Genomic DNA, 14,179 nt, shown 5'->3' on the forward strand with positions numbered 1-14,179 from the left:
AGTGCCTGTATTTTTAACACGTTGTCTTTCTATATTAAACCAGTATGTGTGGTCTTGGCACAATATTTTCAGTGTTATCTGCTTCATTAACTTTGTCCAAAATGTCTTCTAAAATAATTGAAGGAAGTTAGATACTTACCTGAAACTGAAAGCACAATCCTGAGAAGTCGAAATTTCTGATGATTCTCTGCACAGCAACTTACTCCAAAAACTCTGAATGCACTGAAACACAGGAGCCAGCATCAACTTTGATAACTTATTGATAATTTATTAATCAACAATTTTCATACATTACTGGAGTGTTGACTACACTTTCTACATTTCTGAACTTGGAAAAAAAACTTGCAAATAAAACATCTTATTTTGCTTCCATGATAAACCCTTTTATAAAATAATAAATCACTAATAAGTAACATTTCACTATAAAACATGCTTTTGGTTACCAGCTTTTATAGCCCATTTCTGCTATATCAGGATACCAGTTGGATGTGCAAATCAGGTTGGTTCCCAAACATTACAACACAGACTTTTTATTGACTGGTACTCTGCATATTACTGCCATGTTTGTTTTAAACTTTAACCACTAAACAACTTTGAATACAAGGGTCCTTAATCGTCCCTTTATCATATGAAAGTCAGCCTGTTTTCCACTTTTTTATATAAAAAAAGGTATACAATTTAAGTACGGGTACAGTGCCCATTACAATTAACAGTGAAAGTTCCTGAAAACCAAAGCCGTACAAACAATGACATTACACCCTTTTTTAAAGTTTATAATTTCAAAATAATTTGCATAATTAACATATTCAACATGCATATGCATGATTTGAACATGTACAAGTACTTTGCACTAATAAAAAGGTGACAGATATATTGCAAGGCTATTCAGTGATACAAGAAATACAACATTCATTGTTTCTAGTTACATAATTTCATGCATTTGGTGAAGTAGAATATGAATATTCATGAATAAATGGATTGTTATGCAAATATTTGTATCTTGATTACCACATTTTCAAGGTTAAGAAAATTGACAATAATGCATTAAAAAAGGGGCAAAATTTCCAAACGTTTTTCGTTTACACAATCCGTTTCAGGTGAAATGCGTTAATTTTTGTTTTTTAAATAGAAATTAGAAACCATACCAACAGTTATGGGTCTGAACACATTGGGAGATCCAACATTTGCCGAAAGGGGGGGGGGGGGGGGTCATAAACGGAGGCAAAACCCAAACATATATTTGCTATGTGGGTGACAATGTCTGTCTTTGACGTGATTAAATAACAAGTTGACAGGAAAAGAAAGGGGGGGGGGGGGGAAACAAGACATACCTCCTAAAAAAAAAAAAAAAAATAGGAGGGGGCATGCACCAGCTGCATCCCCTCTGGATCCGCTAATGGAACGCATTTCTTTTTTTGCCAACAAAATACGTTTATTTCCTTGCAAAACTCTATTCTGGTGAATCCTATCAAGCAATGTCATGAATTCTCAGACTTTTAAAAAGTTTAGTATTTTTTCTTTGACTATTTCAAACACTGTCGACGGAAATCATAATTTTATTCAGGAAATGCGCAATGGCAATGAACTGCAGTAATTCCAAAATGTTAGAATGTCGAACGGAAAATGTAGAGCAACTGATGCAATCACACTGCGCTTCTTAAACAGTACATGTATTGCTTACACAAACTGGTTTGACAATACTAAACCAGATTAGCTACAGCTAAACCAAGTTAAGGCAGAATGGAAAGCTCCCAACTTAGTTTTTAAAAAAAAATTATCATGAATATACAATTATTTTAATGATTGGGAAACAAGCCAAGTCCCCCCCCCCCCCCAAAAAAAAATACAAAACTTCTATTTACACTGAGTTTGATCTGGCTTGGACTTGTTCATTTTCTATCATTCCGCTGAGAGTGGACATGGTGGCGGACGAGGCTTAGCCCCTCCCCATTTGAGTTGAGCCCTCCTCGTTTTTGTTCGCCACTCCCTCTTTCATAACTAAATAATAAATACCCTCATTTAATATACACAATATAAAAAAATGTGAACACACACAGTTAGCCCAAATCTCCGTTTTAGGAAAGAATTCCATACTTGGCCACCACTCAGACCTCCTGCACTAAGTCTATGGGCCATGACAAAAAAAAGTTAAAGTATTTTCAGAATTTTTGCACTCCTTAAATAGTGTTTCTTCATCAGATTTACAACTGTTGGTACTTTTCAGGTCATATTTGGGAATATGAGTGGTGGCCCAGTAGGGAACTCTTTCCCAGTTTTATAGTAGGGATGCCCGAACCTCATCTCAATCATACCTTAAAGATGTAATATGCAAATGTACCACCATTTATCTCATATACATGTAGGTCTATTTACTGGCCCAAATTAACCCAAGTAAAACCCAAGCTTTTTTTTTTTAATTTAAATATTCATAAATACACCCCTATATTTCACTTAGTTGTGGTAGACGTAGCAATTTGTGGCTGCAAGTAGAATTTGACAATTTTGGGAAAAAAATGATTTTTTTTTTGTGTGTGTACCTTTCTTTAAACTTTTTCAAAAGTGAGGGTTCGTTGTTAACCGTTACAGTTGAGCATTAAACAATGGTAATCTGGTTGAAAGGCAGCTAACTCCCTCTAAACCGTGCTTAAACCAGTTGAAAATTTTTTAAACCAGTTTAAGTTTTTTAAACTGGTTTAAATTTTGTAAACCGATTTAAATTTTTTAAACCGGTTTAAATTTTGTAAACCGATTTAAATTTTTTAAACCGGTTTAAATTTTGTAAACTGGTTTTATATTTTTAATCCACAAACAATGCCATGCTTGACTAACTCAAGTTATAAAACGCTAACCAGTTTGACCAAAAAGAAAATGGCTACCATCTGCTCTACAGACCTTTGTACAATTCACATAACTTCAACTATTTATAACAATATGTAGTGATCCAATCATTTATACACAAGTTGATTTTTTTATTATTATTTTTTTACTTAGGATACAAAGTTGAGTTATATAACATGCTAGAAGTACAAACAGTCTAAAGTTTCAAATTCAGGCATTTTTCCTTTCTTAGACTTAGGCTGCGTTTGATTAGATGACCCGGGTCGACTCGGGTCAGCCCTGTGCCGTTCTATTAGCTCTGACGACATTCTCGGGGTTAACCCAGGTCAGCCACCACAGATTCTGCTCGTGAGGCAGAGTCAGTGGTGGAAGTACGACACACACATGCATTGTTCGTTTCAAGAAACTGACAAATACGGTGGCAGGACAGCGGAATCTGAAGTGGACCCCAAGATCACTATTTTCTGAGCTCGTTGCAACTTTAGAGGCCGCTAATTCCAGCCAGACGTCGTTACTTTTTACGATTGGCTACAAAGCAGTAAATCTGAAAGTAAGACTTGGTTCAAAAAGGGCGTTTTGTCAGTGGCTACGGTGTCGGCTACGTAGGTCACGTGAGGATAATGATGGCCACGTTTGAGCAATTGATTAACCCATCTGCCTTTACCGGAGTCGATCCGTGTGAGCTACTCAAGCACACCCTCAGTGGCTCCTCATGCCACTTAAAGAAGTTCTCTTGCATCCAATGAGTAAGTGAATGTAACCACGGATCCTCTACACAAGGGTAAACGACTCATCTGAAATTGTGTACCAAATGTACGGAACAGATTGTCTACATGCGTGATATGCCGCGTCCGCGCACAGAATAACGCATAGAACATGTAGAACAATGCACGTGCCATGATCGCCTACAGCTGGCGTCCTGACAGAAATTTGACCACTGAAAGACTGCAGTCGTGCGCCGAGTCTGGGGCACACGCATGCATGAGATCCAAGTGCCATATCACGCCTCTAACCAGAAATTTGTGGAAGTCGTTTATCCTTGTGCAGAGGATACGTGATGTAACCAGCTGGACATTATGTGACCTGTTTGAAAGATCCACCTGCACTGAGGCATTAAAATTGTTATCAAATTAGAAATCACAGTTCTCTTTACCATTAATTTCCATAATTGGTGAACACTGTAGCTTATTTTCTTTCTGAATACAGGGAAATATTTTGTGCTTTTCGTTACATGCTTTGTAGGTACTGTGAGCTCGTAAGAATATTAGAATCTTGGGCCCAACACTTTTGCAAATTTGAACCCACGTCTGCTGTTCTGTTGCAAAAAAAAATGTACACAATTGAATGAGGGTTGTTTGCTTAATATATTACACACCGTAATTTATTACAAATGTTTAGTATGATACAGCCGTCTTTTGTGCAGAACGAGATTAAGCAAAGAGAGCCAGACCGTAACAGAACTTGAACCTTGTACTCATGGATAGCTGGTCCAGTGTTCTGCCCAGAGAAATTTTACTTATAGCTCCTTTCTTGTCAAATATGCACGCCTTTGGTGGCAAATTAAGTTTTCTTTCCGTTTAAATTCAAATTCTTAAAAATAAATTTGAAGAATTAAGCTGTTTTGGTTTTTTTTTTTAAATAACATCAAAGAAGGTTCAAGTACTTGTGGAATTTTCTCTTTGCTCAACCAGATTTATTCACACTTTTTAACTTTACGGCACTCAACTTGACGGTAATTTATTTCACTTATCCGGAGTGTGACATTGGCTGAAATGATTTTCCGGAACGGATCACAAGAGGGCGCCCTTTTCTCAATACCATGCACCATGGCCGAGAACGTGGTGTTGGAGTCTATGGATCTCTTGAGCTAGAATACGTGCTCTGTTGCAAAACTCTCAATGAAACCCAACAGCCATCTTCAAACTTTCCGAAGAAACCTTCTACAAGATTTACACCTTTAAAAAATGTGTACGGAACTCACACTTTCTTCAATCAAAGATCGGGGAAAGAGAGGTTTATATAACACCGGCCAGGAACGTGGTGTCTAGGTTTGTGATGAGTAGACGCATAAATGACATCTCCTTACGCGTGTTCTCAAAGATGACTTGGGGATTATCGGAGGCACAGCGCAGGCAGTTGGGAGCCATGACCATGGCCAGGTTGTTGATGTCCATCTTGGTCTTGACGACGTTCTCTTCTTGAGCAAAGATCTGGTGGGAGAAAGAAGTCAAGAGTGTCAACAAAATCTTACAGTTGCTCATCCTTTCATAATATTCAAGGTACACTGCGAAAAACTCTTTCTTTTCAAATTTCTATTTTAGTACAAGTACCAATACAAAAGTGTTAATCTTTTAAATGAAACATTGATTGAAAAAAATCTGCCCATGTTTAGTTATGGAATTACTTTAAAAATTTTGAAATTTTTGTGGCCAGAAAAATAAGTCAGGTTGGATCTTTGCATTCATAAGAGACACAAAAGCAAACCGCAAAAGAGCCTTTTAAAAAAAGACATCTGCTGGTCAAAGAGTTTGAACTTGTCCATTGATGAAAACTTTTTGCTGTCATCATGGTCACAAGCATAATCTAATAACCTTGGTCCGCATGTGACTTTGGGCGTGATCCCTGGCTACATGGCATATATGGGTTTATGGCTTCTGACTAGCGCCCCTTGAACAAAGACACTGACCAAGTGGGGAACCACATACATAGGGCTGGATAGCCGAGTTAGTAGAGCACCAGAACAGCAATCTGGAGGTCGCAAGTTCAAACCCTACTCCAGTCAATTTCTTTGCACAACTTTTCAAAACTTCTTAAAGTTCCGATTTAAAATTGCATTTTTAGAAACCTTATTTTTAATTCCAGATTTATATAAATAGATTTTTTTGTAATTATAGCCGATTTTTTTTTTTTTTTTTTTTTAAAATCAGGCGGCTCCCTCTATCGATAATGACTAGGAGAAGCACGAGCAGGGTACCAACTAACCTGCAAGAACTTAATGAAGTGGCAGAGCACCAGCCGATTCAGCTCAGGCAGTTCTTGTACGATGGTCAGTGCGGCCTGCGCGTCGTTACAGAACTGGATACAACGCTCGTAGAACTCCATGGGTATGAGGGGATCGTACAGGTCACGGTACCAGAGTTTGAGGAGGGATGCTGGGATGTTGGCGTCATCGCACTGCGGCATGATCCACTGGTCGCATTTGACCTTGAGGACGTTGACCTCATCGATGTCACCGGGAACTCTGTGGAAATTGAAACAAACGTGACAAGTAAATACCTGCTGACTAGAATGACCACAATATTATTAGTAACATGTTTTGATTCTGGCAGTTTCTAATGCTAAAAGAAAGATTCTGATAAAACATGGTACTGAAGTAGCTGAACAAGTTTAACAATTGTTAAAACAATTTATTTATAAAATTTAAATGAGAATATACTGCTCTACAAACTCAGCCTACAAGAGGACTCTAACCTGACTTGCGACTGGCTTGCGACTGACTTGCGACTGACTTGAGATTGACTAGTGATTGACTTGTGACTGACTTGTGACTGACTTGTGACTGACTTGTGACTGACTAGCGATTGACTTGCAACTGACTTGCGACCAACTTGCAACTGACTTGCGACTGAATTATGATTCCAAAACTCAACCCTAGAGGGCGCTCTAACCTGAATATCCCCTCGACCTTCTCTCCCTCCAATCGAAGGACCTCCTCGGCCAACACGACGGCGATCCACGGCAGTTCGCGATCTGGGAAGCGTTCCTTCTGTAGCTCCATGACGTCATCCAAGGTGTTCCCAAACAGGGAAGGGTGAAAGACGGAGTTCTACAGTTGAGAAGAAAAACCAAGACAAGTTTAAGACAAGGAATTCTTTGCACAGAAAATAGGTTTGCTGCCCTCTAGTGCTGGACGAGGGAAAGTTTGAGTACCCAAACTGAACAGACAAATTGTAGCAACCGCGTTTGCGTATGCGTCATGTCAACGCTTCCGGGTACCAGTCGACGAATTAAAACCAATTACTAACAGAAATTTCCAAAAATGTGTCTTTAGGCGCATCTTTGGAAATGGCCTTCTTTCATTGTTTTCTTCAAAATGACAGCTTGCCAGAAAGAATAATTTCACAGGGAGTTTAGTGCCATTACTATCTTTAAACCAAGTATGCTTTTCAACAATAGTTTTGTCAGTTTCTTTTTGGATAGCTGCAAATGATGGACTCTACCTTTAAGCGCAGAATGCGAAATTGAGATTTTACAAGGTTCTACAGGGTTTTGGGGTTAATTTCTGATCAATTTGCATTCTCTCCCAACAAATTTTAATTAATCAATAGATTTTGCCCTTCATCGACTTATAAACACTGTACACTCAGTCATCAGACAACTGCACTAGAAAACAGGAGGTGGTGGGTTCGAGTCCCACCCGGGTGATTTTTTCCAACTTTCACTCAGGAGGTAACACACCGAGTAAAAAGTGTTTACACATCTGTGAAGGGCAAAACCTATTGATTTACATCAACTCGAAGCAAGGTTCCATCTTATGAATAGCTTTTACTCAGTTGAAGAACTAGAATTGAGACACCTACTTTGGCAAGATTGATTTCTTCAAGGGTGATTTTCTTGACGCCTTTCCTAGCGCCGGTCTGTGCTATCCTCTCTAGCTTCTTGTAGCAGTGATCAGCGTACTGTCGCACAGGAACCTGCAGACATAGAAAGTGAAGTCAGAATTGTCAGGAAGTCCTTACATAACTCAGAAATCTCTCAGTTATTACAGAGGATGCTGTTAATAAAGCAAGTCTTTGTTATCTTTGAAGGCTATCTATAAAGGACCAACTAAAACTAGCAACCTTTTTAACAGTACTCTGGGGAGTAGCATGGGTAGTGGGGCTGCCAGCTCCAGATACCCCCCCCCCCCCCACAAAAAAATTAAACAAGACGAAATCAAACCACTTACAGTGAAACGTCGCTATTCTGAACACCGCTATACCAAACATTCACTTATACCGAACATAATGTTCAACTTTTCGGAATTCTCAGTGTGAGTATTTGCCATAACGTCACAAACTCCCACTCAAATTGGCTTTAGTGCCGAGTATGTAAAGTCTGTCCCAAGCCAATGTGGCTCATCAGGCCGGCGTTTATCTCCGGTTTCAGTAGCATGAAACGACTGAGAATATTTCTACTCCCCCTGGATGGGATGCTAGTCCATCACAGGATTACTCCCCAGCTAATGCCGGTACCAATTTATACTCCTGGGTGGAGAGGGGCAAGTGGGGGTGAAGTGCCTTGCCCAAGGACACAATGTATGACCAGCGGCTGGATTTGAACCCCCGGACCCTCTGATCATGAGTCACGAACCCTAACCACTAGGCCACAAACTCCCCTTAAACATTCAGCAACACCGAACATTATGTTAAACTTTTCGGAATTCACAGTGTGAGCATTTGCCATAACGTCACAAACTCCCACTCGCGTTTGCTTTAGCGCCGAGCATGAACCAGCTTGAATTGACCCTACTGTCTTGTTTGTCGTACCTGTCTCGTATCAAAGTCTCCAGTGAGATGCTTGTAGATGTAGCCCTCCAGATAGGAGAAGAAGCGGATGGAGGGAGGAAAGAAGTTCAGGAATATGGCCATCAGTTCCCAGCCACGACGTAAACTGTCACTGCAAATTACAAAAAAAAAGGAATGAATATCTTATTAGACACTGTTGGGCAATTTTGTAAAAATCCAATTCTCTGCGTACGTCCGACCACATGATGAACAAGGTCGTTAAGGTGGTGGTACCTTAGTGTGGTCTGTAATTGTTTTCTACTCATTAGATGTCACATTATTAGTGATGTATCACATTCACTTTTCCAACAGCAGCTCATTAAAGTGTCTGACACGTACGTCTGCATTTACCGAATAGGCCTGTTACAAACTCAGTGCACGTACATTATAAAACTTTACGGGCAACCTATAGTGTGTGTATCTTTTGGTTGAGTCTAATACGTTGAAGCGCATTTGTTTCAGACGGGCTAGATTTGTTCAAGAATACTGCGTGGAATTTTTTGAAAAAGGAAACACAACAGGTTTCCTGTACAAAGTAGCCAGGCAAATTTGTCTACAGACAACCAGTTAAAGGGAATGTACATCTTTTGCTTTTGCTGTAATTTTCAGAAATAAATGGATTTGGAGGAATAGTATGTTAAAGCAAATATTGTTACACTGACGTTGGAAATTGATACAAAATTACCACTCTACTTAAAATGTCAGCACACCAGGAGCCGTGATTGTACGGGATGCTTTAGACTGTCATTCCCAAAAGTCCAGTAAAGAATTTCATGGTAATTTGATCATTTTGTTTTTTGATGTTTGCAAATGTTGTATCTTCCCTTTAAAAGTAACGTGCATCAAATGACATTTTAGCTGGTAAGCTAATGCATGGTCTGCTACATTTTCAGACAATATTTTCAGTTGTTAGCGAATTTCCAACTAAGACTTACTCATAGTAGTTGGCCGTGGTCTGACGACAGACTTGTATATACATCTCGTCCCGTACACCTTCCACCGTCCATCCCCTCCGAACCAGGTCAAGAGAGACGGACTCATGGGTCAGGTTCTTGATGACTCGGTCACCCATGTAGCACTGGATCAGCTTGAAGACTTCCACTGCTTCCTTCTTGACGACCTTGTCGCGGGTTAGGAGCATGGGCTTCCTGATTGGGTCCTGGATAGCAGTTGGGTCCAAATGAAAGGGACGAGTTTAGCACTTGAATGGTAAAATGCAAATGATAATGAACAACGTGGGTTTCTTAACACTTTGGTATCGAGGTCGTGTGATACTGGAGATAGCCCTGTCATGGCAAATTTCAAACGTACACGATTGACTGCCTTTCAGCAGATTGTCACCACACCAGTAACAACCACATGGTGCTTATTTTTGCTTCAAAGAGGAGAATCGAGCCAATTATGAGACGGATTCACAGCAGCCATACTTGACCTCAGCACGCAAATACATTCAAATTTAACTTGCAATGGTCTCCCAGACTAATCTCCGCCCCCCCCCCCCAATAACTTTGGATCATTCGAAATACACAGTGGATGGACCGGGAACCAGTCTAGGTCTCCCCCAACTCTCCTTTTCTGGCCGTTGAAGGGGTACTTGTGCACGGAGCCCATCGGCCAATTCTATGGTACACCTTGGCACTACAACGGACCTTAGTAAATGACCACATCCTAAGATCATATGACAGTATCACAGGACAGAACCATGGGATAAAACCATGGTTAAGCACCACGGGCAAACACTATAGGCTAAGTCTATGGGATAGCCTAGCACGATATCATACCTTAGTAAATGACAGCATCTGTGACAGCGGGATCTTCTTTCTAAAGATGCCCTTCTTATGGCGATTCACATTCTCCGCAGCATAGTTCTCTAAGTCACTCTCCGACGACGATGGCTTCTTGGACCGTCCCATTGTGATGAGGGAGGGGCTGGGCTTGATCGCACCTGGGACCGTTCCATGTTTTTGCTGGGAAAATACAGAACAAAAACATTCACGTGTTACCTCAAAAATTCATTCAAAAAACGCTTTCTTTGATAAATTTAAGTAACTTTCTCTCACTACTATTACTAGTTTAATATGTGAGTGTAAAAATATCACTTCAGCAAAATGTATTGCGCAAACACTGAACGTTATTTTTACAGCAGCACTACAGACTAAACGTGGGATTTGATAAGGCTTTCAACAAATCTTGTAGATGAAATGAAATACAATGAAATTCAAAAGGGACCGTAACATTTCTATAATGGCAACATCCATCCACGAGGTAAACGTACATGTATGCTCTCTCTGAGCAGAAGAAATATTGACTTCAAAGTCATTTTAGACCAGAGCCAAACAAATCTTGTACAAAAATACAACGAGATTCCAAAGGAACAATGAACATTTTTTTCATGGGAAGATCCGCCCACAAGATTGAAGGTACGCTCTCTCTGAGCAGAAGAAATATTGACTTCAAATTTATTTCAAATCAGAGCCCAACTTCATGGAACAGTGCAGCAGATAATACAGATTAGCTAAATTTATATGCTAAACAGAAATCCGTTGGGAACCAGTCACAGGCAATATGCATCCCATGATATTTTGGCCAGTGACCCATTTATGCTAAGCGGATACTTTCTGTGCTTAGCAGGTCCCCAAATTGGACTCGGTCCCCGGTTGTATACCATGTGAATGCCGACGTAAATCTCTCCGAAGAGACACACACAGATTCTCTGCTGGATCATGACACAGACACGTCTGACTCTACTCGCTGGAAAGTTAACAAAATCCATCGAATCGTCGCTGCAAATCCACAAACTCCTTACGGCTGGAAATATCTACTGAACTGCTTGCTTCAACACCACAAAATTCTTCCGGCAGAAAACATCCATTGAATCACTAAATATAACTATTCATCCTTATAGTACAAAATATCCATCGACTCCAGCTACATCTCCAAAAACTCCTTTTGGCAGAAAAGATCTGATGCAATTGTCCCAGTCAGAACCTAGCAGCAAGGATGACAAACTTCTGATAACAACTGTGAAGAAATAAACTGCTCCATTCGATTCAAGGCACTGTCTTCCAACTAGGTCATTGAAAGTGGGTCATTCATTAGTTGAACCAACTCCTCTGGTTTGCTGGTCGAAGTTTGAATCCTGCCTGGTAAGCTTGTAACACTCCCACGAGAACTCAGATCAGTTTAGTACATTTGAAAGACCAAATTGTTGAAGCCAATGCTCCGGCAATTCAGTCTTGTGTGTCAGTCCAGCAGCGAAAATCACTTCAGACGACAAGTAAGCTTAGTCGTACTTCACTCTTTCATCATCTCGGAGGTAAAGTGGTACCCGCCACTCAAGCCCTGTCACAGATACAACGCAACGTCCTCCAAAACCGACCGACAAGAAATTCTTTTCACCTCACACCGATGCGGTAATCTATTGTGTGGAAGGAAGACCGGTTTGGGGACCGGCTATAAAGAGCTGATTACCGGTTATCTGTTAATTGTGTGTTTCCTTTATGAAGTGCGTATGGGTTGTTTTTCAGGGGAGGGGGGGGGTGGGAGGGATTTGTAGTTTCAGTAAATGTTAGGCATTGTTGCGTGCTAATACATGTAATTTGAAGCAAAAGAACAGGTATGAATAATGACAAATTCTCGGAATACCCTGCATTAAAAAGGGTGTTGTCTTCTTTTGTCTTTTTAGTTCTAGAACATCGACGTCGAGAATAAATCAAAGATTGGCAACGAGAAATCACACACTTTCTCTGTTACCTAATTCATCCTTAGAGAGGACTTTCAACTAAGCTGCATGTGCCATGTTTCTGTACGGCACTCTCTTCTCGCTGTCAGCGGTGTTAATTTCATTCATTAAGAGCTTAAATTGTCCTTCATCGATCATTTCCTGCTGCAGATCTTTCACGGCCGCTGAACAAAATTAGCGACTGTAAAGACAGAGTCGGGGGGGGGGGGGGGGGGGGGGGGGGGGGGGGGGGGGGGGGGGGGGGGAGGGAGGGGGTCCAAGGGATGTCTAATTACCCTTGGGGCTTTTGCAGGGTCCCAGGGTGCAGATTTGCTCAAGATAGCCCGATACTTGAGAAGCATTAATAACATTCATGGCCGACGATGGCATTTGCTACACGGATAATAAGAACACTCATATGCGTAATCCTGCGACCAGCTCAAAACAAAGAGACTACTTTCTCAGGAGACGAAGTTGTGCTCAATAAAATCAAGTCGAGTACCGTTATCACCTCATTTCTTTTTAAAATGCCGACAACATGACAAAGCGCTCAAATCCTGACCAATTCTTAAGTCCTGTATTGCCAGTACAGCTTTTCTATTTTTGACACGACAGATTATCTGCAAAGCCGGAAATATCAGCTCGATATAATCAAGGAAAACACCAATTTAGGAGAGTACTTCCTGAACAACGACCTATCTTTTCCAGATGTGTGTGCAATTGGGTTGTGCAAAAGGGCAAAAACCTTTAAATCCAAGGTACAATTTTTTTTCCAGAGTTAAATATTGAGAATCGGAGATGGGAGATTTGCATAATTCACTCATTAGCTTCTAATAAAAAATTGTTTAGCACTGTTAGGGAAAGCATCAATTTTTACCTAGATTTTTGTAAAAAAAGCAAACACTGAACTAATGCAACATGTATGTAAAAAAACAAATTAAGGGTTGGGTTGGGCTGGGCTGGGCTGCGATTCAGATGGGTTGCAGTGGTTTTATAAGTAGATTGAATTGGGTTGGCTTGGATATGTTTTATCCAGGTTATGTGGGTTTAAAAGGGTATGAATGGGCTCAAGTGGGCGTTACAGATGGACTAGTCTGTCACTGGATCTCAATTAACACTGTATCTATATAGCCTCATCAGACACATTTTGCAGTTGCACCTACACGTGTATTCCACAAATCTCTTTGTGGGAATGCGAGGTTCTGGAAAAAGCCGGGGCCAACACAACATTTCTGACAGTATGCTCTGCTGATTTGTCTGGACACTGTTTCTCTGGTTGTATTCAACCAGAGAACGCCGTGCGTGGGTTCGAATCCTGCCAGGAACATGGTGTTTGTGCCCTTGGGTAAGACACTTAGCTACAATTGCCTCTCTCCACCCAGGAGTATGAATGGGTACCTGTGAGGGTCGAGGACCGATTGAGCGCTGATATCGGCTGCCACGTGTCTCATGGCCGGATGAACAGGGTAATAATTATTATAAGATGGAATTTTATTATCGTATCTAATATTATTTTATCTTACCCAGGGTAATAATTGTAAAGCGCTTTGAGATTGTTGATATGATGGGAAGCACTACATTGTATATAAACACTAAGATGATTAAGAAGATTCTGGACTGAACCTCACAGAAGAGATTTGTTACATGCTGCAACCTAAAACCAGGCATGCAACTGGGAAGTCACAAAAAAAGAGGAAATTCACATCTTTCCAAGACTTTGTACAGTGTTTTTCTATTTTCAATGGCACACATTGGAAGTGAAAAAAGAGGAAATCAGCTGATCCGAGGAAAAGTTGCATGCCTGTAAAAACGTAATCTTATTGCTGTATCTTTAACATGCAAACCTTCAAATCTTATTTAATATTATCTGAAATATTGCTATTAATCCCAAACAAAAGAAGAGCCCTACACAACTTACCACCGAGAGAAGTAATAGAATTTACAAAAATAAAACTGGAAAGATTGGGACTTGTGGAAGGTGGGATCAAATATGCATGTTCCCCAAAAACTTTTTGAAGAAATTTTAAGTTTTTTTTAATGTTTCATTTATTTATTTTTGTAAGCAAACAGCTCT

General features: G+C 40.3%; 1 protein-coding gene across 1 annotated transcript in view; it reads right to left on the reverse strand.

The window, feature by feature from the left end:
* Positions 1 to 2,534: 2,534 nt before the first annotated feature.
* The window catches only part of LOC119725693 (putative uncharacterized protein DDB_G0271606), a 60,408-nt gene continuing 48,763 nt past the window's right edge, over positions 2,535 to 14,179 (reverse strand). The window contains 7 exon segments of the mRNA XM_038197218.1: positions 2,535 to 5,048; positions 5,821 to 6,079; positions 6,507 to 6,664; positions 7,419 to 7,532; positions 8,367 to 8,496; positions 9,320 to 9,543; positions 10,166 to 10,351. Coding sequence (XP_038053146.1) covers positions 4,854 to 5,048; positions 5,821 to 6,079; positions 6,507 to 6,664; positions 7,419 to 7,532; positions 8,367 to 8,496; positions 9,320 to 9,543; positions 10,166 to 10,351 — 1,266 coding nt within the window. The 3' untranslated portion in view covers positions 2,535 to 4,853.

The sequence above is a fragment of the Patiria miniata genome, unplaced genomic scaffold, assembly GCF_015706575.1.
Source record: "Patiria miniata isolate m_02_andy unplaced genomic scaffold, ASM1570657v1 HiC_scaffold_19, whole genome shotgun sequence".
Taxonomy (NCBI): Eukaryota; Metazoa; Echinodermata; class Asteroidea; order Valvatida; family Asterinidae; genus Patiria; species Patiria miniata.